The 26,186-nt window shown below is 37.1% G+C and overlaps 1 protein-coding gene across 7 annotated transcripts in view; it reads right to left on the reverse strand.

Moving 5' to 3' along the window:
• Positions 1-2,440: 2,440 nt before the first annotated feature.
• LOC103702873 (E3 SUMO-protein ligase SIZ1-like) overlaps positions 2,441-26,186 on the reverse strand; it is a 35,297-nt gene continuing 11,551 nt past the window's right edge. For 3 of the 7 annotated variants that reach the window (XM_088703515.1, XM_008785504.4, XM_008785503.5), the window contains 10 exons: positions 23,937-24,005; positions 19,899-19,986; positions 17,733-17,808; positions 14,969-15,042; positions 14,609-14,716; positions 7,290-7,451; positions 6,147-6,251; positions 5,981-6,061; positions 4,704-5,901; positions 2,441-4,222 (listed from right to left, as the gene is read on the reverse strand). In XM_088703515.1, coding sequence (XP_088559641.1) covers positions 4,080-4,222; positions 4,704-5,901; positions 5,981-6,061; positions 6,147-6,251; positions 7,290-7,451; positions 14,609-14,716; positions 14,969-15,042; positions 17,733-17,808; positions 19,899-19,986; positions 23,937-24,005 — 2,104 coding nt within the window. In that variant the 3' untranslated portion in view covers positions 2,441-4,079. The remainder of the gene's footprint in view (positions 4,223-4,703; positions 5,902-5,980; positions 6,062-6,146; positions 6,252-7,289; positions 7,452-14,608; positions 14,717-14,968; positions 15,043-17,732; positions 17,809-19,898; positions 19,987-23,936; positions 24,006-26,186) is intronic. The other 4 variants (XM_039124969.2, XM_088703516.1, XR_603369.4 and 1 more) reach the window with 3 other exon arrangements.

Below are 26,186 nucleotides of genomic sequence, written 5' to 3' on the forward strand. Positions count from 1 at the left end.
ATCCAAAGAGACAGAAAGATAGTTATAAGATATATAGAGGAATGGTGATGCCTAAATCCTCCGAATTCAGACAGATTTTCAGATTTCTAAGACAACATCAAGAGAATTTACCATTAGAGTGATTGGAAACACATCCATAAATGCAAGCCAAACAATGTAAGATACATATGCAGCTAGTGTTGCGTAATCATTTTACCTCAGACTTCAATTCCTATTCTTCATTATTGTAAGGCAATGAGATCCAAGCAGAAATTGTTTGATATGAGTCTCAGTTCTTTTTTGAGGAGTGAGACTTGCTGGTTTTGGTATTCATGTTAATATTGGTCGTTTTGATCACCTCCAGAGAACAGATCTTGGCACCCACCATATGTTTGAAGCCGACGTCCCAATTGAGACCCGTTGGTTTCCTCTCACCGAACCTCATCTGAGCTGACTTCAACATAGATTTAATGTTTGCTCAGGAAAAAGAAGGGAAGAAGAAGGCATATATCTGTACAATTATATGGGAGGATTATAGCAACCCCATGAAACAAGAATCAAATAATAGGTTCTCACCACACAACAGGAAGCAGATCATGGCATCGGCCAAGATGGAGATGCCCCAGTTTTAAACAGCAGCGGGTCTGACGGCGTGGGAGCAGGTACCATAGTCAGCAGGTGAGGCACAGCACCACCCTGAGATTTGCATGCACGTATGTACTAAAATTATATAGAACATACCGCAAATGGGAAAATGCATCAAGATGACACAAACTAGAATGCTTCGACCAGGCAACACTGCTGCCTAATAATCGATATAATTTAAACTGAAAAACAATTATCGCATGAGATTGATATTCGTTCAACATGTCAGCAAAGATACTTCAGCTATCAATTTATATTATATATGTTTTGCAATTCCGGATGAATTCATCCACATTCACTACGACATGGAGGTAGTCAATAAGTGACTAGAGAAGAAGGAAATGATCGAGCAAGGTTGTCCGCATTTAGTACGATGTAGAGGTCATCAAATGATCGAGTGATTGTCTTAAACAAAAAGAAGGAAATGGATAGATACAGGATATCTGGGCAAAGTGTCTCGGGAAAAGTTACGTTCCACAAACAATCTTTGGAAGCTCAGTGATCTGGCAATCTTCGCACAACTATGCCCATGCAATTTCCCATCAGTCTTCTAACCCAAGCATTAGCATCAACTTTTACCATCTAAGAAAATGCTCGACCAAAGTGATATGATAATTAACGACAAGAGAAAATCCTGCCAGGATTACAATATCAACAAAATCTCCTGACAAAAGCAATCACGTAATGCCGATGGATCATTGGAAACATTACAGATATTAAGTACCTTAATTCCAATGAAACACTACATAATCGTGACCAATTTTGTGATTTCCCAAAAATAAGGCCTTGTTTGGGAAAGCTGTTAGCAGTAGAACTTTTGAAAGTAGATCTATTGGAAGTAAAGCTTTCTGAAATAGAGCTTTTATAAAAAGTTGTTTGCTGTTTGATAACTACATTTATAAAGTGTTGTGGCACTTTAACATGTATTTGGTAAACAAACTGAAAAATTATTTTTGTATGACAAAATTTCTATAAAGGATATTGCATAGTATTATACAACAGAGCATAATAAAATATAACATATATTAATGCATAAATATATAATATATTAAAATGGTACTGTAATGTAATATAGTATTATTATAAAATAGTAATATAACATTGTATACTATAGCATAATAATTTAATATAATATTAAATTATTTAACATAACATATCAATGTGTTATGTTATAGTATAATACAATAACAAAGATACAAAATGCTATAATTATTAGCGTATATTAATTTTTTATTATATAACATAATATTAAATTATTGATATAACCTATTAATATATAATGATATAATGTAATATAATATTATATTTATAGTATAATACAATAATAGAAAACAAAAATACCTTTTTTTACATGGAAGAAAGTCTAATCCACGGCTAGAATTTTTTATTAAAACTCCGATTTATAAAAGAATAAAATATGTAATTGTTATATTTTATTATGAGTATTTTGATATAAAAAAAAACTTTCTTATAAATCTCAAAACATTTTTTTTCGAAAAGCTCCAAAATGGAGCTTCTCCCAAAAGACTGTTTTTAGCTTTTTTAGAAAAGCTAAAAGAGTTTTTCAAAATTTTTACCAATTTTTTTTTTTTCATCCAAAAGGACTTTTGGAGAGCCAAAAAAAACTTTCTGGCCTTCTAAATACTTACCCAAATGGAGCCTAAGTCACAAAAAATGGTGGAACCAACTTTTAGCAAAGACTGATAAACATAAGCGGAAGCAAGAGTACCTTTCCACTGTATAGGTTAGAAGGTTAGTAAATCTTAGGAACTATAAAAACTGAGGCACAATTGAATAAAGACCTGACACGGTGACATCCACATAATTCAACCTAAATTTTTTCTTTCAGTCACTGCCATGTTTCAATATGATTGCGGGTACCGATGCAAAGGATATGAATGATACTAGAGACTTAGCCAACAGAATTTGCATAAGCAATATCCTTTAACAAAAAAAGCAAAAAAAAAATTTCTCAACTCAAAAATGCTCTCAGTGCGTTGCAATCTTGTTGCTCCCTTTGTATCTGCAATATGAAACAACGTAAATGCTGAAAGGCAATTGACTTCAAGTGACTTTTCCGAGCTACCATGCATAGCACTGCTCTTCCTTCTAACACATCAACTCCAGATTTTCACTGGTATGCACTGCTTTTAGATACGAAAATAATGGATCATTTAGCATTTTAATGCATTTATAATGATGCCTTAAATTTCTCCAGTCCAAATAGTAATTGCACCCAAGACTAGGTAACTTCCACGCTCTTCCAGGGGCAGCTCAGATAGCAATTGCACCAAAGACAAGTCCACCCTCTTCCGGGGGAAGCTCAGATGCCTCTTCATGCAAGATACAGCTTTTATAAGCTTCTGCATACGTAACAGTGTTGAACAAAATAAATGTAACTTCCACATGTTTTTGTAGACATATTTGCCACTACACCTGCACAGCCACGAAGAGAAGAGTTGATGTTCTGATTCAGTATCTTCACCATCACCACTAATTTGGTGTCTCAACTTCTGGGATCAACATAACAGGGCGTTCACGCTTCTGTGAACATATAGTTTGGAATTAAGAAGAAGAAAACCTATAAGATCTCAGACACATTAAAATGAGAACTCTGGTTGACTACAGCACAAAATTATTTCATCAACAAGAGCATAAACGAAAAGTTGAAAACCAGCATGTACATATGCTGTCTCGACATGTAGCAGCAGAATATCTAATCATCAAGACATCAGGCCAAAAGATCAGTTTGACAACATTGATTTGCTGAGCTCTGATCACATCAAAGATAGAACTGTAACAGACTTTCACTTAAATTACACGGGCATGATATGCTCCAGCATACTACTTGAATGTGTCCACCAACTCGTGCATGTCATGTACCAATCATGGTAAAATAGTTAATGCTGCCTTCATCTGATCATTAGTTCTTTAGCTACTAAACGGAGGCCATACTTTCTTCAATTACTGATGGAACTCTTATGCATATGAAATTACAGAGACTGAATCCAAATAGGGACATGACAGGCCTTCCCATTGATAATGCTCATGCCTCAGCAAAGGCTCCACTTGTAGTCACCTTTAGCCTCTATTCTGCATACTGATGCAGAGAAGCATGCTGAGGCCTGCAAATTACATAAAACTTTTACACCAACCTGGCCAAAATGGAAAGATCACTAGAGAAGCCATCAAAACAAAGGCACAAAACAGTGCAAGCAAGCTCAAATCTTAAGCTCACCATCAGACATGCATTTCTAGTATGTCCAATGCAATCTTGAAGTACACATGTCAAATTAACCCACTCCTCTGGTGATAAGACGGCCACTTTTCTGCCCCTTAATTACACAAGAATGGGTTAAGTAGCAATCACCAGACTCATTGCAAGCAGCATGTCAAGGTGGGTGTAGTTCTCTTTTGTCCATAAAAGAGCCACTACCCCAAAATCAGTCCAGCAACTAGTCTGAATCTGTATCTATTGATAGATACAGCCTTGGCCGAACTGAACGCGGTTGGCGAGGAGGTGAGAAAGGACCATAAGACCTTTGTCTACTTGAGGTTTTATTGACTCTGCCATCATCCATGCTTTGAAGCATCGAAGCTGCAACCAACAAATAAGAATCAAAGCATGCAATAATACAAACAATCAAAGCACAAAGTCAAGTTGAACATGAAGGCATGTCATACTTTAAAGTTTGATAACATAAGGGAGAAGGAGAGAGCCAAAATAGATCCAAATGAACAATATAGGGGATAGAAAGAAGTAAATGGTTTCAGATGCAGGTGAAAGAAGCAGAAGCAGAATGGATAGCCAGATAGCAGGTCAAATCATATGAAAATATTAGGAAGCAACCATGCAGTACAACAAAAAAAAAAAAACAGTAAATAAGAGAGCAACAGAGGCAAAAAATGACAGCAACATAAAAACATTTCAACCAAGATATTCTAGATAAAATGAAAAACTAATGCATGTATACCAAAAAGGAGGATAACAAGAAGATGGAAGTAAACTGGCACCATTTTGTCACTCAACATCAAAACTTACTACGAGGGAAAGGTTAATTCAAGAAAATGGTACAAACCAGCATTGGCTAATGAGTTTATCCCACTCTCCTGCTGTGTCGAGCAAAACTCATTTGTTGAAGCAGGGTCCACATCACCTCCATTTGCATCACCAAGCGTAAGAGATATCCAATCATCAGAATGGACACCATTAACCATCTTTCCATGATTGCTTGTCTCCGCCTGCTCTGCAACAACAGTTGGCTGGCTTGGAAGATAAATTTGCAGAGAGGGATCATTGTCACCAATTGCCAAAGGATTATCAACCAGGCCCCCATTTACTTCGGCATAAGAATGACCAGTAGAAAGGACATGGGCTTGTGAAGTTTCCCCTAAACCACCACCTGATGCCAAATCATACTCATTAAGTGATGAGCAGCCACGAGAATGTTGTTGCACATCAACTAAAGCATCTGAGACATTGGAATCAGTACCAAATAGTTGGAAGCCAGGACCAGTCTGTGGACATGACTGCAATGGCCATAGTGGCAATCCAAAATCATCATTGTCATTGTTAAAAAAACCAAGGCCTGAAGTACCACTGGTCCTGAGACCCAGTTCTTCAGAGTTTGTTCCTGGAGCTCCAGGATGGCTGATAGGAAAAGATATCCTAGTATCATCAGCTGGACCAGTATCATAGGCAGTTCTGGAAGAAATCAGAGTAACATTATCTTCATCAGAATCACTGAGGACAATGATGTTTGCATCATTTAATGGTGCTGAAAAAATTTTATCCTCAATAATGAAAGTTGGGTCAATGTCCACAGAAAGACAATCAAGTTCATGACCATTATTCACAGAGAAATCATAATGCCCCCTACCCTCTTGATTAGCACTTGGATCTTCCCCATCTCGGTAACTTCCAGTTGGACTGCCGCTCATGGGGATGACATCTTGGCAATGGTTTTCAAAATTTTCCAGTACATGATTTTCAGACGATGGATGCCCAATATCTTCAGGCTTGCTAACCTCCCATATTCCATTGTGATTTTTCTTGATTCCTAGTTTTAGACTATTATGCCCTTCAGAAAAACCTTCCGTTTTAATCTGCTTCATGATGTCCACGTCAGGCTTAACTTCCACATTGTTTGCCACATACAGACTACCATCAGGTAAATGCCACTTTCCAAGATCCTTATGTTCACCTACATTTTTCACACGCCAAGAACCATCAAGTTTCACATCAATTTCATTTACATCTTCTCCACAATTTCGCATCTGTATCATCAAAATGCAATGGTATGGATGAATATTGATGGATCAAGTTGGGGTAGATCCAAGTTCCAAGTGAACTTACCAAATAAGTGATGTGGTTGAAATATGGATCCATTATGATGTTTTCCAGAGAGTAATTCCTCAGGCAAATTGGACATTGCCACTGCAAAAAAAAAACCCAGAAAAATTATGAGACTAGCAGCGAGAGAGGGCACAGATCAACGAAATATTAAAGAAGACACAGTCACCTTCCGAGAACGTTGATTAAGCTCCACAAAACTTTCTAGATCAAAACATCCCATGTGAGCACAAGGTCTGAATCTACCAGCAATCTTCATTCTAGACTGAGTCATCTGCATAGGGACAAAACCACTGAGCATATTGTCCACAAGAGGATGAAAGACTGGTTGAGCTCTCTGCAGTTTAGTTCATTCAATTGACAACATTTTACTGGTGAAGTTTGAGTTAAAAAATTGACTTTTGTTCTCCATTGATTAAGGCACAGGCTTCATATTTCGCATTTCACTATGGAAGCTATATTACCATCAGAGAATAAAAATGGATGCGCGCAAATGAAAGATCTTAATATGTTCATTACCATATCTTGCTTTAAAATTAAATGACAAATAGCGTAATAGGCAGTCTTAGATGGATGCAGGCAACAGTAAGGGTTCAAGTTTGCACAATAGAGATGAGATAGAGGCATGCTCAAAATGGGGATGATACAAACTCATAATAAAAATTGGATATGAGCACAATGTTCTACATTATTACAAGTTCCCAGCGAAACATCAACAACAGTAACTAACAATGCAATAAAAGAACATTTCAGCAACACCATCCTGGCTGTGCCATGAAACACAAGACTGCAGTCTAGACAGCACATGCTGCATTTTTTTTTGCCTCCAAACTCACATTCTCATTACTCAACAGGCCATGGATTCCAAACCCAATCATTTTATATTATAGCTCAATAGGTTTGCTTCTTGCCTTTGCTGACTGGATGCTGTAATCTTTCCAATCTCTAAGATCTCTCCATAGTTCAAGTAGTTAATTAGTAAGACCATGCATGAACTTTCATTGCATAAATAAGGGAGGTTTGCCACCCTGCCAACCAGCCTATCAGGACAGCAGGCATGTCTCTTGCTTAGAGTAGCCTTGGCATGGATTTGGCACCAATTTGCAGGCCTTTATTATGCCACCAGCTGGTGAACTCAGTTCTAAGATTTCGTCAGATCATCCTTTGATCTGGAAGACTCCTCCATATAGTTGGGATTGAGAAAACCATTCAGATTGAGTTAAAGCAGAGTAACAGGTGCAGTAACACAGAGAAAGTGATCAGACATATACGTCATAAAAATTTGTGAATAAATACACTAGCCAATGCTTACAGGACAACGGAGATCAACAGTGACAGAATCTGCCACCACTTCGATGTCTCTGTCACTATCTGCATCGTCTGTAGCAGTTCCACCACCAACACAACGGCAAACACGGGCAAGGGCGTCCCCAAATTGTTCACCATCTTCTTCCTTTGGCACCAGATTGAGAACCTGGACAAGAAACATGAGGTTAACAACTGAACTGCGAATACAAACCAGAACTGCTGATTAAGAACATCTGAGAACATGATATAACAATAATAAGAAGCAGCACATAAAATAATATATATCAGAAATTATGGTACTTTATACTATGATAAACATTGATTCAGGAACTATTTCAGTGAGTGACATATGATAAGTTCTACACCAAACACATGAAAAAGTGTCGTTGTAACAGTACTAGCTACTGTACCAGTACCTTGCCAGAAGGTACGATACAGTCAGTATGGTACAGTTTACACATTATGCCAGTATAGCATTTCTCATGTGCAGCATGGTGCTGCCTAAAAACAGGTGGTACAGGTCAGCGTGACATGGGACCAAGTGGTACAAGGTAGTTCCATTTGGTTCGGACCAATTCTACTCATACATCGGACCCAACCTTAGTATCTACCAGTACCTTCCTGGTATTGTATGGTATGCCTGATACGGACCATATGGATCGGTACAGCAAATCTTGCACAGGATATATCTGATGGATGCTTTGATATGGTCAGCATTTCAACCTACCAAGCAAATTTTCCTGTATGACAAATATGAAATTAAGTGGAAACCATACTAAAATTTGATTATGCATAAACTTCTATCCATGGTGAGCCTTGTTCCAACTTGTAGATCATATATCACTATTAGAACCATCCCAACAAAAACCATTAAAATTGATGACTTTTTGACCTCCCAAACTAACCAGCCCAAGCTCAGCTCTTAATGTATGGATCAAGGTTTTAAATCCTGTGGGATGGGGGTGTCCCGATTTCTCCATGGAGCGGGATGCCCCGCTGTCCTACCCCATCCCGGCAGTAATTCCAATCATGCATTCCGGTAGATATCCTCCATCTCTCTCTCCTTTTCTTCTATCTTTTTCTTCTTTCTTTTTCTTCTACCTTCCTTTCCTTTCCTTTTTCCTTCTTGTTCTTCTACCTTCCTTTCCTTTCCTTTTTCTATCTTTTTCTTATCCATTTGTTTATTTCTTTTTTCTTTTTTCTTCTTCCTTCTGTTTTCTTTCTTCCTCTTTCCTCCCTTTCTTTATTTTCCTTCTTCCTTCCTTCCTCTTTCCTTTTTCTTCATCTTCTTCTTTCCTTTTTCCTTTTCCTTGTCTCCATCTTTTCTTCCTTTCCTCTTTCTTCTCTCCCCGTATGGATGAGTTTTAAAGATCCAACACCGTCCTAGTCCCATTTTCTTACAGGAATGGGACAGGATGGCCAAGATGCCCCCTATCCCGTCCTCAAGACTTAAAAAAACTTGCATGGATGTGGTAAGCTATATCATTTGATAGTCAAGTACTTGGAAGCACTCATAGCACAAACTTAGACAAGCCAAATATAGGTAGCATTGACCTAAAAGATTATTATTCTAGTGAATATCTTAGCAGCAAGAATCTTCTAACTAGGGTAATATATTTGATTCAAGATTTTCCTAGAATCACGAACCTGCAAGTGCTTGCTAAGCACTTTCTTATGCCAACAAAATACCCACTTTGCTACACCCATGCCCAGACCTACTGCCGCACCCACTCCCAATTTTGGCAACTAAGGTGAATACCACAAGGCTAACATTGGAGCATCTAAAAGCCATGTCAATATTGCATTATGTAATGACCTTCAAATTTTCTTTGACGTTTTTGTTACTGAGAATATCAAATGGGCTAGGATAAGCTGATAAGACAACATATTAAAAATAGTGTCTTCGGATGACCTATTATCTAACAACCATATCAATGTTTAATTATATTGATGACTTCAGATTTCTTCTGATTATTTTGTTGCCAAGCATATCAAGCGTATTAGGATAAGCCTGTAAGACAACATTATCAAAAATAGTGTCTCAGTCCACTAAGTGGCCACTTCCATGCCTATGCAGAATCCAATAATATATATAGTATCTATTAGGATGTTAAGGAGACCAGGTACCTTTAAAAGCCCACTAACATTTAAGCAGCTACTTTTTCCCTATAAAAGCTCAGTATATGCATGTTTAGTGTATGACCAATTTGCTAAGCTAAGTAATTTATAGTTAGTACACACTACCACTATGAAATATTATGTAACAATCGGATTGTATTTTTACTTTATTTATATTGCTTCCTTCCAGGAAATTCTATTACTTGTTGTCGTTGTCATCATATTTTTCATATTCTTATATGTGTGTGTATGCATATGCATATACATACATGTTATCATCACCGCTCATATTGCCATAGCTAGCAATGATGTTATGCCCCATAGAGATTAGTATACTAAAATTTAAAACTCCACTCAAAAAACTATTTAGATCCTTACAAGATAACAAGACCTTACAAAACATCTAGGTCTCGTTTGGTCCATAGGACGAGAGGGGAAAGTGCGATCGATGAGAAAATAGAGAAATTCCTCATGTTTGGTTGGAGTTTTCAAAGGAGATAGAGGTAGGAAAGCAGCTTTCCCATGAAAATAAGATTTCCACATTTTATGGAAAAGAAAACCCATATGGGACATGAAAAAGTCACTTCCCCACAGGCTTGAAATTTGGATAACTTTTTCATCAAAAATAGCCTTAAGCTTTTATGTAAAATGGGGTAAGGTCTCTCCCTTTATCGTCCGGTTCTGACCAATACGGCGTACCTTGGTACCAAGGCCTAATGTGCCTCTTGTATTTGAGCGTTAGTACCAAGAAACGTACTATACTAGCACTTGATACAGGGTGTATAGCATCAGTACAGTCCAATACTGTGATTGCAAACCTTAAGAAAGGTCATATTGAATAGGGGTGCACATGGGTCATGTTGGCTCGTGTTAAAGCATAGTATGCAATACGATGCCCAACCGCCAGGTTCAATTTGTATTGTACCATACCGAATATAAACAAGGATGGTTCATGCCTTCGGAACAGGATTATGCCCAAATCAGTGCCAACCGATCCTTATGAGGCCGAACCACCTGGAAATGCTCAGTTCCCTTTTCTCCCCTTATTTCAAGGTAAGAGATAAGAAATAAAGGAGGAGAGCAAAAAGGTGCACACAAGGTCCAATCCAGGGATTTCTCTTCTTTTTTCTATGACGTCCTATAAATGGGCAAAAATTAAAACTATGGAGAAATCATATCAAAATTTGATATTTTAGCATAATTTTGTGATATGTCATAGATCTTAGTCAAATATACGAAATGGTATACTTTTTGATTTTCTTTATATTTACTTTACTTCTACTAAAAATATTTTTTTGTTGGATTAAAACTAATAAAAAAGAAAGGAGATGTCAGACTCGAAAAGTTGGTCTAGCATAGTATCTACGAACTTTTTTGACAACAATTTGATTGATTTTCAGCATATTAAATGCTTGTTAAATAAAGCCCATTTTTAAAGTAATTCCTCAATTAATAGGCCCACTAGTGCTTAATATGGCCCCAAAGAATACATGGCACCTCCTACCAACTAGATTTTATTTAAATTTAATATTTTTTTAATAAAAAGTATTATTAATTCAAAATTTTATAAAATTTTAGTAGCATGTAAAGATATTCCAAACATGTTTCTTTTGGAGCATGTATCATATTTTTTTCATAGTTATGCAATTTATACATATTTTTTGTAAATTTAATATAAAGTAACAATACAATGAAAATTTATGAAAAATTAGAATTATAATGAATGTGGTTCGAAATTAATTTTTCAGGCAGCTAGCATTTTTTTTGAAAATTTTAAAAACTTTTCTTTTTTTAATAATTTTAAATTAATATTTTAATCAGCCAATAAAAAATCATGGATCATTTGTAGTTGCATAATGATATTTGATGCAACTTTTTTCTAGTATTGATGGAATTTTTTAAAAACAAATTCAAGTTAGACAATTGATAATGAAGCCAAAAAGCAAGACCAAGAAGGGTAAGAAGTGACAATCACCACTCAAGATGCAAGTAGTATTACTCCTAGTGGAGGAAGGGGGGGGGGGGGGGGGGTTAACCAATTGAAGCAGAACTTGATTGGTAGATATCCCATTTTTACGGCATCCATGAAATGTCCTCAGGAGGTTCGAGAGCTTTTCAGACATGCTCTTTGAGATTCAAGGAGAGTAAAGGACATCACAAGAAAAATAGGCCGAGTTGGATAGGAGGGTGGTAGGGCCACCATCCTATCCAGGGATCCAACAGACTGCAACATTTTCAATCTAGATGATATGGAGAAGGCCTAGATTCAAGCTACGATCTATGCTAGTAGAGAGTATTGCCGGCAAATGGATGAAGTGGCCAAGCACAGAGCTCGATTTGTACCCTCATAGTATAAAGGTGTTCTGAATCTGGATCTACTATGCCAAATCAAGGTTTGGGTAGGATCCTATTAGTTAGTGTTCCAGGTGTCAGCTAGAAAACATCCATGTTCGGGGCCTTCAGCGGCAGTAAGAGCAGAAATCTCATAATCAGGGATAACAATTGTACATTTGGAACCACATGCCTTCCCAAGCACAGACATTGAGTAACAAAGAATTGATAGCATGTTTAAAGATAAAAAGGAGGGCATGTGGAGGACTATTGAAAAATGATTCTACTTTAGCCACATTCCAGCGAATGCTACAGGTAAAACCTACTGCCCACATAGCAAGGTCGGCATCATCTAGAGGGTTAGTTAGGATGTTGACCCGCATGATCCAAGGGACATACGGTGATCTACTTGATGAGGATAGGGGTGAATTATAGGCAAAGCTTACATCCTATAAGAATAAGTGGCCCACATATGGATTGATATTGCTATGTGATGGTTGGTCTAGTCCAACCAGGCAAAACATTATTCACTTTCTCATATACTATAGCAAGAAAATAATCTTCCACAGGTCGGTTGATGGTCAAGAAAGAGTTCATGATAGTGACTATAGTCTCAACTTGGAGGTTATTGACATCACTGTGGAGCAATATATCATGCAAGTGGAAACTAATAACGAAGTACAATATAGGGTCACATATTTCTTAGACTCCATGTGCTACCTACTACATTGATCTAATTCTTGCAGACATTGGCAAGCTTCAAAGAGTGGTCAAATAGATAGTGTAGATAGTTCAAGCCACTTCATATACAATCACACATGAATGTTGCACTGAGTTAGCACACCGAGACATTCCGAGACCAACAATTACCAGCTTCACCATACACTTTGTCGCCTTTGATACCTAATCAAGAAGGCGGGGTTGCAAGTCATGTTCCTTGGCTAGGAAAGGATGCAGAGTCAAACCAATTCTATCTAAAATGCGAACCAAACCAACCCAACAAAATTGTAGTGACCCAAACCAATGTGCGCCCCTAAAATCAATCATTAGGAGGAAATCTCAAAGGTGGATAGTGAACCCGAAATAGAGATGCAACATATTGTATCGGTTTAGTGTTGGACAAAATGTCAATCAAACATGTTCATTTGCTTATTCAAAGGAGAGAAAAGAAGGCCATTATGATTGGTTACATCACTTATGCTACTTAGAGTGAACATCATGGGTGATCAATGAGTGTATTTAAGCTCTTATGTCAAGGCTTCTTCAGCTTGCCTTGCCACCTCAAGGCTCTTGGGCGTGGCTTTTGGGTTCAGGTTTAATTATCACAGGTTCTTCGGTTAGGATTTATTTAACTTGGCTAGTTGATTTGTCCATTAATCTGGCTTGAGTTATAGGGCTAATTTGCATTTGCATTTTCCCGGTCCTCTTTACATTCTAGGGTTAAAGATAACAGAATTTGGGTTCAATTGGTTAATTGAACCATGTCAAAATAAGATTAGTAGAAAAATTAATTTACCTGAGATTGGGTTCTTATGGCAACATGATGAAATCACCAAGTATTAAATGGCCTCTGATAATTAGAAAGAAAATGCCAGAAAGAAGGTCTTAGGCAGCTTCAGCTTTTCATAGAGCTTATAGTGGCTCAAAATCTGCTTAATCTAGCCGTAACTCAAAAGCAGGTGGTTGACAAACAATATGTAAATACTATATCTACATATAACATAAAAAACTTGTACACCACAATACACTGCCCCAGCATCTCTTATGGTTAATACTACCATAGTCCGATAAACAAAATATGATAAACTGATAAAGGGTGTTTGAGTATATGCATTCAAAGTAGTTCAGTATTAATAGCCCCAAGAATGGTTGAATATAATCACCATTATGACATTATAACATCCCTTATCAAGGTTCCCGAGGCCCTCATTATTTTTGTGAGTGAGAATAACAAGCATTTCAGTTCATAGCATTATCTAGTTGTTATTCCAATTTTCGGATATAACAACTGTTATTCCATATTTTCCCTGTTCATAATAATTATACAGAGGCATCAACAAAGATATTAATATTAGAATTCATGAATGAGATTTTCTCAGAAAATTAAAAAAAGAAGAAAGAAAGATTTAACATGATGATACTATCTGATATGTTAAAATTGCTGACAACAATTGTTAACAGTCAATATTCTATTCCACAAATAAATCTAGAAAAAGGTCGAATTAAGCAGGCATTAGCCATCACTTCCATAACAACAGTCAATAATAGTTACCCAAAGATGCAGGTGTAATGAGATAATGGCAACCTATCTAATGACACAAGACTTTTCAAAGCCTAGCAACACAGAAGAAACATAACCCAGAACCTTTCCTGATGCTTCTCCACCAATGACTCCCAATGTGAGCTTCTATTATGCAAGTATTGAATTACCTGACCTATTTAGCAGTAATATTGCACATTTAGATAAACTTTGAAGCAAGGTCCGCTGTACCGACCATACCGGTTCGGCTGGTCCGGGCCAAAAGCCAAAAAAAAATTGAAGTCGGTACGAGCTGGTACCGGTTCGGTACGGAACGGTACCGAACCGAATAGTCGGAATCGAAAAATATAGCTGTATCGTACCGGTTTCGTCCGGTACCGGTACGTACCGGCCCATACCAATCAGTACGGCAGACCATGCTTTGAAGACTTCTACTATTCAATGGCCAAGAGTTTTACAAAATTAATTTCTAGAAGCACAAACTCTAGTCAACCAGCAGTACAAGAAATTTTGCAGATAGAAGAAGCATAATGTAGGCCACTTGAGAAATGCCCTAAAAAGTTATCATGGTTACAAACTGATTACATTTATACAAAATGACATGACTGATTTACCTCTTGAATTGTCCGTCGTCTGGCAATTCTAATGCCTAAACAGAATATGCGAGCATCACATCTTGATAAACAAATCTCGTTTGTTCCTTCCCTGCAGAATGTGGTGATCTGAAAAGAAAACCAGAGAAGCAAGAAATACATTTTAAGACTCAAAAACTAACCAGAGTTCTATATATATATATCTGTGTGTGTGTGTGTGTGTGTGTGTGAGAGAGAGAGAGAGAGAGAGAGAGAGAGAGAGAGAGAGAGAGAATAGTAACATTAAAAAAAAGTATGAGATGGTACGAAGTGAACGGCAAACAAGCAGAAACAGGAGTGTAAGGACAAATTCTTTCCATTCAATGATAACAAGGGACTCACAACTGGACCATCATCCCGCCCATTAATTCCTAACTGTTGTGAGCCTGTTCTATTAGTTGTTCGGACTAGAATACCTGCAGGCATATGCACAAAACACATCTTTATTAATCAACTGAATCACAATATGCATGCAAAAGGAACAGCCTGAAACCCTTGTCATTTACGTTTTGAAGGTACCTCAACAGGAAACATGAGCAAAGAAACAACCACATTCAACAAACTCTAGAGAAGAATTTGAGGACTCCTATTAGCATCTATAGTGATGCTTAACCAAGTAACTCATGCAGTCAATGTGGAGGCTCGCATGTAGCATAATGGGTCAATCTTACCACCAGTCTGGAGAAACCCATAGTGATAATCTATTTGATATTTATATTAGCTGGAACATCTTGACGTACTTCCAGATATTTAAGAAAGTTCATGTTCGAGAACCAGTACTAAATCAATCCCAAGAGCGATGAGAACTTATAAGGGTGGCAGTAGAACGACAAATTATCTACCCTGTTGTTGAGGAATCTCAATTAAATTGAGCTTTGCTTCTCTGTCTCTGAGTTGCTCTTTTTCTCAGTTTATTTCCAAGCTTCATCCTTTTACTTCTATTCTCATCACCACTAATGGCAGCATTTCCTTGCAACATCACACTTCTACACATGGTGACTAGCAACAGCTGACGACAGATGTCATCACATGGAATTGATTGGAAATACTTTAGGTTGACTTCAGATGTCATGTGAGGAAAAAAGCCACTAGTCTAATCTAGAGCGGCAGACATAAATAACCAGGAACAACATAAATTAATTAAAGCAAAACCTTTTGTCACATGAGGAACAAAAGGTTCGCACTAGTAACATAACATGAAGCAACATAAATTAAGAAAGAAAGACTATAATTAGTATTCTATCTCAAGATAGAAGCATACGGATGTTCCACTGTTTTTAAATAGTTATAAATTTGACCCCACAAACATCCAATTATTTCCTGGTACAATGCTAATCAGAAATTACAATCATAATCATCTAACATTTTCCCAACAATCTGGGATCAGCCTTATGGATGCTTATCTAGGGTCAAGTAGAATACAAATCAAACAAATCACAATAATCACCAGAATATACCAGAAGTTCACTTTAAAAACAAGTCAAAAATTACAAGCACATTTACATAAATTAAACTATAGGGAACTAGTAACTTAAATAATAGAACAGGAACCCGAAAAAAACAATCATAACTTTTGTTACAATTAGGAAGATGCATTAGAGATCATCCAATTTTCATTAGTCACAATTAAGCAATGATAGCCACTAGAGTTCCTCAAGGCATTATCATTGAACTTTCACGTCTCGATGGAGTTCTTACTACAAACATTTATCAGAGTTCCTCAATCCATACATGTGTACAGAGAATTGCACATGAATAAGGTGCTAGTGCATAACAAGAGCATAATCTGTTTACTGCAACAGAAAATAGCAGCAAATAAACAACAAAATGTTGCATATGTCTAGTGAATTTCCCCCAGCGAGGATTACATATTCTTTAGATATCTACCCAGAGCATGTTTCTGGTGTATCTCAACTTTTAAGGGAGCTGGAAATAACTAATATTAAGTGATCTGGAAAATCCATGGATAAGCATCCCATCCAGCCAAGAATAACTTCTCAACCACAAGACAATCAAGTGTACAAGATTCTTTTGGCATCTTTGTTATAATCTTGTACTGGAATCACATACAAAATACAAAGAACATTCTGCTATACAAGATAGAAGCTGAAGCACGAGGTGAAGCTCAAGATCCTTGTGAGCCATTGCACCTTGCATTACCAATAAGCTCTGTTATGGCATTCCTATTATTGTTCAGTGGCCAAACATCAAAATTGGTCTCCTTCCCCCATCTGATCTACTATTCCCTTTTCTTTCAAGATTATATTCCTTATTGCATTATCAGGGGATAATCAAAGAGAAAAAACATAAGCAGAAACTGATAAAGGCTACGCACTTTTTTCTAATTTTTCTATCCAATTCCTTGACTTTGACTGATAGGTTCATGCTCAACAAGTTCAGATCTCATCTTGTACTTTTTATGGGAGCCCAGAAACCAAAGTTCATCGGAGTAAGCAGATAAAAAAAATAGTGGTATGCATTCAAGCCCTGACCCTTTCTCGGATTTTCAGATCTCTCTCTCATGTAAAAAATCATAATAAAGAGCACATGGACCTAAATGCTAGAAACTATCTAAGCCCTGACCCTTTCTCTCCTCCCACCCCACTAAAACTTGATTATAATTTCAACCCTTTTAGTGAATCTCAACCTCAGGCAACAACAGGCCACACAGACATGGGTTTCACCTGTCCCATGAATATGAGTGCTGTACACATCAAGTTTCTAGAATCCAAATACATCAAAATGGGAAGTCTATTAAAATAAATATACATGCAGAAATGTACCAATTCAATATCTCTGATGTCATTCAAGTTTTAACATGTCAATACAAAGCACAGTCACATGTTAGATAAGCATCTCATGCTCCAACATGATCATGCAAGTCTACTAAGACATAATTGATTTTACTAGGCAGAATTTAATGAAACAGACAGTCAGACAGCCAAATTTTTTGGCAAGCAGTCAGCAAATTCAAAATGACTCAAACCACGAATGGTTATGAGCATCGGCAAGTGATAGCTTCCAGGATCAAGAAACTCTCAACCAAATGAAACATACTCAAGAAAGTCAGTAGTGAGAACTGAAGACATGAAGATGCATCCCATACCATTAACTCGCAAATCTGCATATAGTGGCCACTGCATCCTGAAAGGAACTTTATCATTAAGAAGAATACACCAGATCTGCAAGAAAATGTTCCATACAAAGAAAACAGTCATTCAACAGAGAACACTGGTCTAAAAAAGACACATCCAATCAATAAATAAAATTACAAATACAAGCCGTTTTAGGGGGAGAAAGTAACATAACATGTTATGCCCTTATAAATCACTGGGTTGAAATACGTAGGAATGCATGACCAAGGTTTTAAATCCCATAGGATGGGACTATCCCGGTTTTCCCATAGAATGGGACGCACCGCCGTCCCGCCCCATCCCGACACTTGGGATAGGGGATGTCCCAAGATGTGCAGATCGGGATGCTTGGACGATGGTGGGATGGTCCTATCCCAACACATGGGATGGCACCCCATCCCAGTGTGCTGCTAGACATCCCGCCGGACTTGAATCCTTGTGTACGACAACTTAAGATAGCAATCTCTATAGCTAAAGGGAGAATATACAAAACTATTTAACTAAGGTGGAGTTAATGAATCCATTCTGTATCTATAGGTATGTACCACATGTTGAGGACTAGAAATCACTTTAATGCAAGTTACTTGTCAGATCTGGCAATGAGACCGGAGTGAGGCAAAACTACCAGACAAAACTAGAAGTATGTCAGTCAAAATGAAGTTTCACACAGGCACTGATAAGAAGAATGTTTTTAATGGCATTCATTAGCCCTAGCCAGCAATAATCTAGTAAATAGAACAATAAGATTTAGGCAGAATGCCCGAAAAGAGAAGCGAGAAATGAAAACTACCTAGCCGAGAGTAAAGAGAAAAGAGCTAAAAACAACCACTACTACAGCGGATATGACCCCATCAATACAGCACATGATGCTTTTAGTCCATAGCCGAATGATGGAAGAGGTTCTGACAAATGTTCAGTTTGTTAATCACGAACATCTTGGTTTATTCCCTTTTTCTTTAAGAAAAATGTAGTTAATGACAATAGTTAGATATAGCCAGCAGCAATCTAGTAAATAGAAGGAATAGATTGAGGCAGAAGGCCTGAAAAGAGAAGGGAGAACCAAAAACTGCCTAGGTGAGAGAAAAGAGAAAAGAGTTATAAAATGACTGCTACTAAAGAGGAAATGGCCCTATCAACATAGAACATAATGCTTTTAGTCCATACTCCATAGCATAAAGATGCTTTTAGTCCGTTTATGATAAATGTTCAGTTTGTTACATCTTGATTTATTACTTTTTTTTCTTAGGAGGCATAGCTTCTTTTGGAAACAGATTATTGTATTATGCAGTCTAATAAGCATAGTTAAGAGTGGACATTTCTTTTTTTTATTTTTAAATCGCAATCATGAAACAAGGAAACAGAAGATGCTTTAAATATGACATCCAGATCTTGTACCTGTTATAAATTGTATACCAGTACAAAATAGATGATTGAGCACCAGAAACTTCTGGAATTTACACAAAATTGAAAAAGAAAAAAGTAACTTGGGTCAATGAGTAAACCTACAGTTTGAGAATGCAAGTAGCAGATTAGAAATATAACCTAAAAAAGGGGCAGAAGAGAAAAGTTGCTAACATTTGTTTGTCTTAACGATTTAGTGGACAAAAATGAAGTTACAAATCCATGAGACATTAAAATGTAAAAAGGTAAGTCATTGTCTATACCCATCAAAAAATAAATTAGTTGCAGTTCTGAAAGGGATATGCCTGCGAAGTTCAGTTGCCTACGGACAGAAGAAAGGAAAGGGCATTTTGATTCATCTATTAGAACCCTGACTCCATCTTAGAATATAAGTTTTAGAGAAGCAGAAGAAAAGATCAAATTGTCTGAAAGAAAAAAACAGGTGATTGAATAATCAAGAATTCATGATCTAGTAGTTTAATTAACAGAAGAGGTATGGAAGCAATATATAGAGTATATGATTGTGTTACCATTTTCCAACATTAGCTTATGAAATATTTGATAAGCAACAGATTAGAGATTCTAAATTGAAGTACTTTCTTATTTCAAAATACACAAATATGAAATTACATAAGAAACATCTTGCAGAAAGATGGTCCAACAACATAAATATCCAATATAGGTGAACTGATTAAATCTTAAAGTAGGGATCAAGAAAATAAGGAAACGAAACCAACCTGAAGATCAAATTCTGTTCTCTGTAACATATCCCTGTCAGCTCTTGACAGTATAAATGTCATGTCATCGCTCTGCACTGCATTTGTTCTGAAAATAAACAACATAATATGGGTTACAGAGAGAACATTCTAGATAGTAACAAGAGAGATGAAACAGATACAACTTATATTAGCAGCTTGAAGTGACACTTATGTGCAATAAAAAATAAAATACAACTTCATTGTCAGCAATCAGTAGACATTAGCGTCCAGATCATTGACAGTTTAAATTTGTTACAATTTATCAATATAAAACAAGATAGATGCATGCATCAATATTGGCCGTCTAACATAGATGCTAAAAGGCTGTGTTGTTTCCCTACTTATTATAACCCGAGAGAAATAATACCAAGGACTGAAGTTTTGGCTGAAGCCAACCAAGGACCGAACGTTTGGCTGAAGCCAATTCATTTCAGTTAAAATGGACTGGTTTCAGTTTCATCCTAGGACAATCCACAAGGGACCAGGTTTTTCTAGTTTTGGTCTCTTTTGGCCATTTTTGGCCAAAACTAACCGAATTTGTCGAAGCTAACTAGAAATAGACTTTTACGGTTGTTTGGGGACCTATAGGATAGTTTTTTTCTCTTGTTTAACAGAAATTTGGGAGACAACAAGGATGGTTAATGTCACCTCACCCTCACCCACTCGGTTTCTTTTGTAAGCAGGCTGGTGGGAGACAGGAAGATCCTTAATCATCCCTCTCAGATTTCAAGAGCAAGTCGCTCAACACCCTTCCCTTTGTGATTCCTCTCCCCATCAGAATGGACACTATTTGTGCCTCACTATTAACCTCATGCCCATCAATACTCCCAACTGCCGTAATGATGATGATGATGATCATCATCATTATTTACATGACCCACCTTGCAATAGTATGTGATACTGTTTCAATAAATATAACTAATTTTATACAGTCATTTTCTTGGTACGATATGCTTAATTAGGCTGCATTTGATATTGATCCTATCTTGGGATATGTTTAATACATTTACCTAAGATATAATTAAATTCCAGTCTTGAACTACCCAAACCACAGTTACGGTGCTTCATAAATAATGTAAAATAACTCGCTTTGATTTCTTTTATCCTTCCTTTTTTTGGATTTATTTTTTATTTTTTTCACCAAACTCTGAAACTCAGAGCTAAACCATCAAAACAACAAATCCAACACTCCACCACAGAGGCCAAAATACAGAATCCTTGAATAATGCAGGTTTTACAGAAATACTTGTTTGGATTGCAATATAAAAAGGTCTAATATTTAACATTTGTCCACAACAAATGAAATATAAGATCTAAGAAATACCTGGGGGACCCTTTCCTAACCAAACAAGCTAAAAATAACAGCCTCAATAATGCTGTGATGCCATCCTCCATCCTTCTCATTTTTTATTCTTCTTTTCTTTTGTACAGCTAACTGAATTCTCACCCTCTAATGCCAAATTAACTTGAATCCTAACTCTGAATAATATTCTCGAAGCCCCAAACTGATCATCAAGGGAAGACAACACTAGATGAGGACCAATGTTTTTATAGATACGAGATATTAAAACATTTGATGTCATCATCTCATAAGAACCGAATCCACTAAGAAAAGCAAATTAAAAGTCAACAAAATCCCTGACAACAGATTGACACCCAATCACACAGGACAGGACAGGAGGACTTTGAAGCCATCAAGACAAGAGAGGCAGAGAGAGAGAGAGAGGTTTAGTCATGCTTTTCAAATCTAATTTCGATTTCTTATTCACTTCTCTCACATAGACTGTATCTTCCAATATCATTTTCACTCAGGTCATTGACGAAGAAATCCGAATCTACTATCTCTGCTACTTCATCAAATCTACAACCAGTGATTGACTTTGCTCTTTCTGTGCAGTATCTGAGAAAGTTGCCATACAACATCCAAAGGTGCTCACGTCTGGATTGACATCTTGTACCAGCACCAACCATTCTTCAAGCCATTTGTTTTATGTCCAAGTTCCCATTGTTTCACATGATTCGTATTTGTCACCAGCACCAACCCCGTTGCATACTCAAGTTTTAAGCATGGGAATGTAAACAAACATCTTTTTTAAATATAACCAGTTGGTTTAATCACATGAATGCCCATTGTTTGTTTCACGCGACCACATGAAAATATAGTTGGTTAAAATCAAGTTGCTGGTCGATATGGGAAACAAAAATAGCAAATGAAATTACAACGATTAAGATATACTAATAGAAGATGGTAAATGCTTTGAGTCTAGCCTTGTCCAGCTGGACTCAGAGCCTGAATCCTCTCCCATTTGCGGGTCTCATATTGAGAAGAGAAAAGAGTTGTGCCCCAAGAAAAAAATGGCAATCTTCCACTGTGCTAGTACCGGACTCTGAACCGGTTGCCAGGCGGCACGGATCGGTACGGGTCCGCGTTGTGCTATGCCGGGCCTGTACCGACGCTATAGAAGAGGCGGGGGAGAGGGAGAACAGGAGGAAAAGAGAGAAGGGGGAGGCCGAGAGAGGCCGGCGGAAATCCAGCAGAGGGTTAGGGAGTAGCCGTGCGGAGGAGGCGGAGCCGCGATGTGGAGGAGGCAGAGCCGCGCGACAGCTCCCCAGCCTCCGTCGGCCAACCTCCACCTTTCTCTCTCTTCCTTCCTCTCCCTCCCTCCCCTGCTCGCTCTCTCTCTCTTTCTCTTTTTCCTTCTTCTCCCCCTCCGTCGCTAGTCTCGTTTTCGTTGCCATAACCATCTCGGTCCACCGCCGGTATAGTTCGGGATGCCCCAAACCGGGCGATTCGGGACGATTCCGCCAACCATGGAGTCTTCATTGAGAAAGAAAAATACCAAACCATTATTTCTAAAAAGAAAAATAAGAAAGAGTCATGCTACCGAAAAACTCTACAGAAAAGAGAACCCCCAGTCACACCAACTATTTGTCCCCTTTCCTAAAAATTTGAAACTTTTTACTATTAACTTACAGATCTTATTTTAATGGCATCATACTGCTTGAGAAAAAATATATGTTTCCCATCTTGCATAAGCTCCATAGAAAAAAATTTGCATGCCCGTTGCACATATGCTAAACTCTAGTATGAGTTCATGAAAATATGAAATTACATAAGGTTGTGAAGTAACTAAGCCCACTGTTGTCACAAGGGACCACCCAACCAGATACCCAATTGCCAACTCGACACTAGTAGGTAAAGCAGGCACCTGAAGTTTTAGCCTAAGCACTGCCTAGTAGGGGAATAAACATGCTAAACACAAGCAAGCCGTATTTGCTTGAGCCCAGCCCAAGATCCCACACACCCATCTTGAGTTTCAACCATATTCTTATGTAATCTGAATTTTTTGTCAAAATTAGCTTTTATGAGAATGTGTAGCAAATGCTGGCATCAAAACACATTTTTGCATATCATGCTGACTACGGTGCAACATGACATGACAGGCACCAAATCAAAAAGATTCTATCAGCACTGCCTATAAACAAATTTCATGCTTATGCACCTACAAGCCAATCTTTCAATAAGCACATTATAGCATAAAGATATATATAGGATGAATATATCCATCAACATGGAAACATAATTACAAAACTCAAACAGAACTTTCCCAAACATGAAGCTTTTTTTCTGCAGTCTTCCATCCCTCAGGTCTCACTTGGGGACTGCACTTGCATGTCACTCGCAATATAAAGTGCAAAATGAATAAAAATATTTTTTAAATTGCTCACCATGGAAAGACAGTTAAAAAGAAACCAAGGAGCAAGGTTTGCCTACAAAAACAGTTGTATGTAAGCATTTCTACTGAGGCAGTTCCAACTACATGGATAACAATTAACAGCATTGGTAAAAAGATGCAATGCCTTTCAATATCACCAGAAGCCTAAAACTACTGGCAATACATAATATAAGGGAAAATTAGAAATTAACAGTACATAATTTTTGGTAAAATATTACGTCATATAATTGACTAACGAAACAAGAACAGCATGTGGAAAGAGTTTCAGTATAGCACACACCCATCATCAGCAACACTAGAAGAAGCCAACTTCACAGGAAGCAATGGATGCGCGATTGTCAACCAAAATCTGTACGTTTCAGAGGATGCCACTGTAATCTAGAAGTTCTCAACCTTTCAAATTAAAGAACATAACAGAGTAATTGAATAACCAAACAGACAGGATTACAACACAACAAGACAGATTACTGCTACTTTACATCTAAAAGAAACTGAGAAATCAAAAAAACAAAACAAGAGCATACTCTTCATCACAATATCAAAATATTAGAGGAAAATATGAACTGAAATCATGGACAAGCTGTCTCTAGAATAATAACAACCTTTTTTCGTGTCTTAATTGATGAAAAGAAGTATGCAAAAACACAACTATACACGGATGTTTGAAATGAAAGCCTATGAGATGATATAAGATTACCACATAAGAAGCATTATGTAGGCCACAAGAGAGTCCATGCCATTACAACACCCATTGGTGGATCCAAGGGGAGCCACAGCACCCCCTCCCCAGCCAAACAAACAGAAAATCTTCTTCCAATTTCACATTTGACACCACAAGAAATATCAAGAATCCCTACGTAGATGGGGTTTTGCAACCTCCCCCAACACACACAGGCGCACAAAAACCCAAATTGTTCCCTTTTTTTATAATTAAGTGTTACAATGCTAGAAGGAAACAGCATTCTTTAAGCTGTTTTCAATTTGTCGGATTCCTAGACGATAAGCCTCACTCATTAAAATTTAACAGGATTCCTCCACTTCATTGCCCACTAAATCTCGTTGTCTTTAAATAGAAAGATAATAATGTCATCTAGCCATCCCAAAATTCATAGAATGATGGAATCCTGCTTTCTTACTCCTAGTTTTGGCATGTGCTCCTAACAGCCCCAATTCATCAGTTGGTACTTAATTTCATATTGGGAACCCAACTTAAGCAAGAAAGAATCTTTTAAGTTTTTGATGTATAGTTTCAACTTATAAAGAAGGGAAAATATGAAACAAGATTAAAAATTTTAAGAGAAACTTATAAACCTATAACATGATAGGAAGACATCTTTATTTCTTTGGCTTCTTTTTTTGTATGCATTCTACATTTATTTTATTAGTCTTTTTTTAGACTAAAGAATTCTGGCATGCATATTTTACAGATTAATATGATTTTGATCTATAAGTGAATAGAATTTCTTTTGCATATGCGTGTCCATAAAACTTTATAATAATCCATGTTAAACTATTTTATTTTTAATATATAGCGCTTATAGCTTTTTACTTCCTTGAATATATCCTGTTGTAAATAAATTTTCACTAATGGTGCTGACTAGCACTCTCTAGAGGTCTTGACTGTTAACTGGCCTACCATCTTTTCCATTTTATATTGTAATTATTTAAATAATTTAAATCACACTCACACAAACAACAAGAAGTCATATGCATTATGAGCACAAATTTTATTATTTTAGTATGAGATTGTAATATTGATATTGGTTTCCCCAAGGAAAACTTTCTGGTTCCGCCTCTGACAGCACCCTTCCAAAAATACTGACAGTACAATGACCTATAGTTATGTAACAAATGCACAGCACTCCCAAAATCAATAACATGAAAAATATGTCTGTTCTACAATGTTAATACCATCATCACAGGTCACAAGCTTTTCTCAAAGCTACTGGTTTATAACCCTAGTTGGTCCACCACATATGCTTTACCAACATTATGTCTTCAAAGTTGTAAAGTTCTTAGTCAAAGTTCTAAGAGAATTTTATCGCCAAGTGTTTCTTCGTAAACCACCATGGCAGCAACTTTCTACTCCGGCATGCTCAAGAAATATTTTCTACTTTGATCTCAAGACGTTTAAAGCACATTGGTTAGTAAGCATTCCTGGATCCAAAGTCCTGAGAAAGAGTAAAAATAATAAGGCAGTAGGAATCGGGTGTTGGATGCCCCATTTTTCCGTTTCCAAGTGGGAATGGTAAAATATATTTGCATTGTAAATGAAACCTGGTAAAGCAGCTAACCTAACATATATACATTACAATGTTTAAATCTTCAGTGTAATGTATACATATGTTTTTTATTATGTTCTGCATATATGCAAGACTATCAATTGCATGCATAGGTTTACATATCAATGTGTGCACACATTAATGCATTGTCTTCATACAGGTTGTGAGTCCACTGTGTACCCATTTTGGGTTTCATTCCCTTAAAAGAAGTTCAACGAATGTGATATTTGGTCATCAAGTTCCATGGT

This window comes from Phoenix dactylifera, chromosome 8 (assembly GCF_051530095.1).
Source record: "Phoenix dactylifera cultivar Ajwa chromosome 8, Ajwa_hap1_PhDact_Kaust_v1.1, whole genome shotgun sequence".
NCBI classification, from domain to species: Eukaryota; Viridiplantae; Streptophyta; class Magnoliopsida; order Arecales; family Arecaceae; genus Phoenix; species Phoenix dactylifera.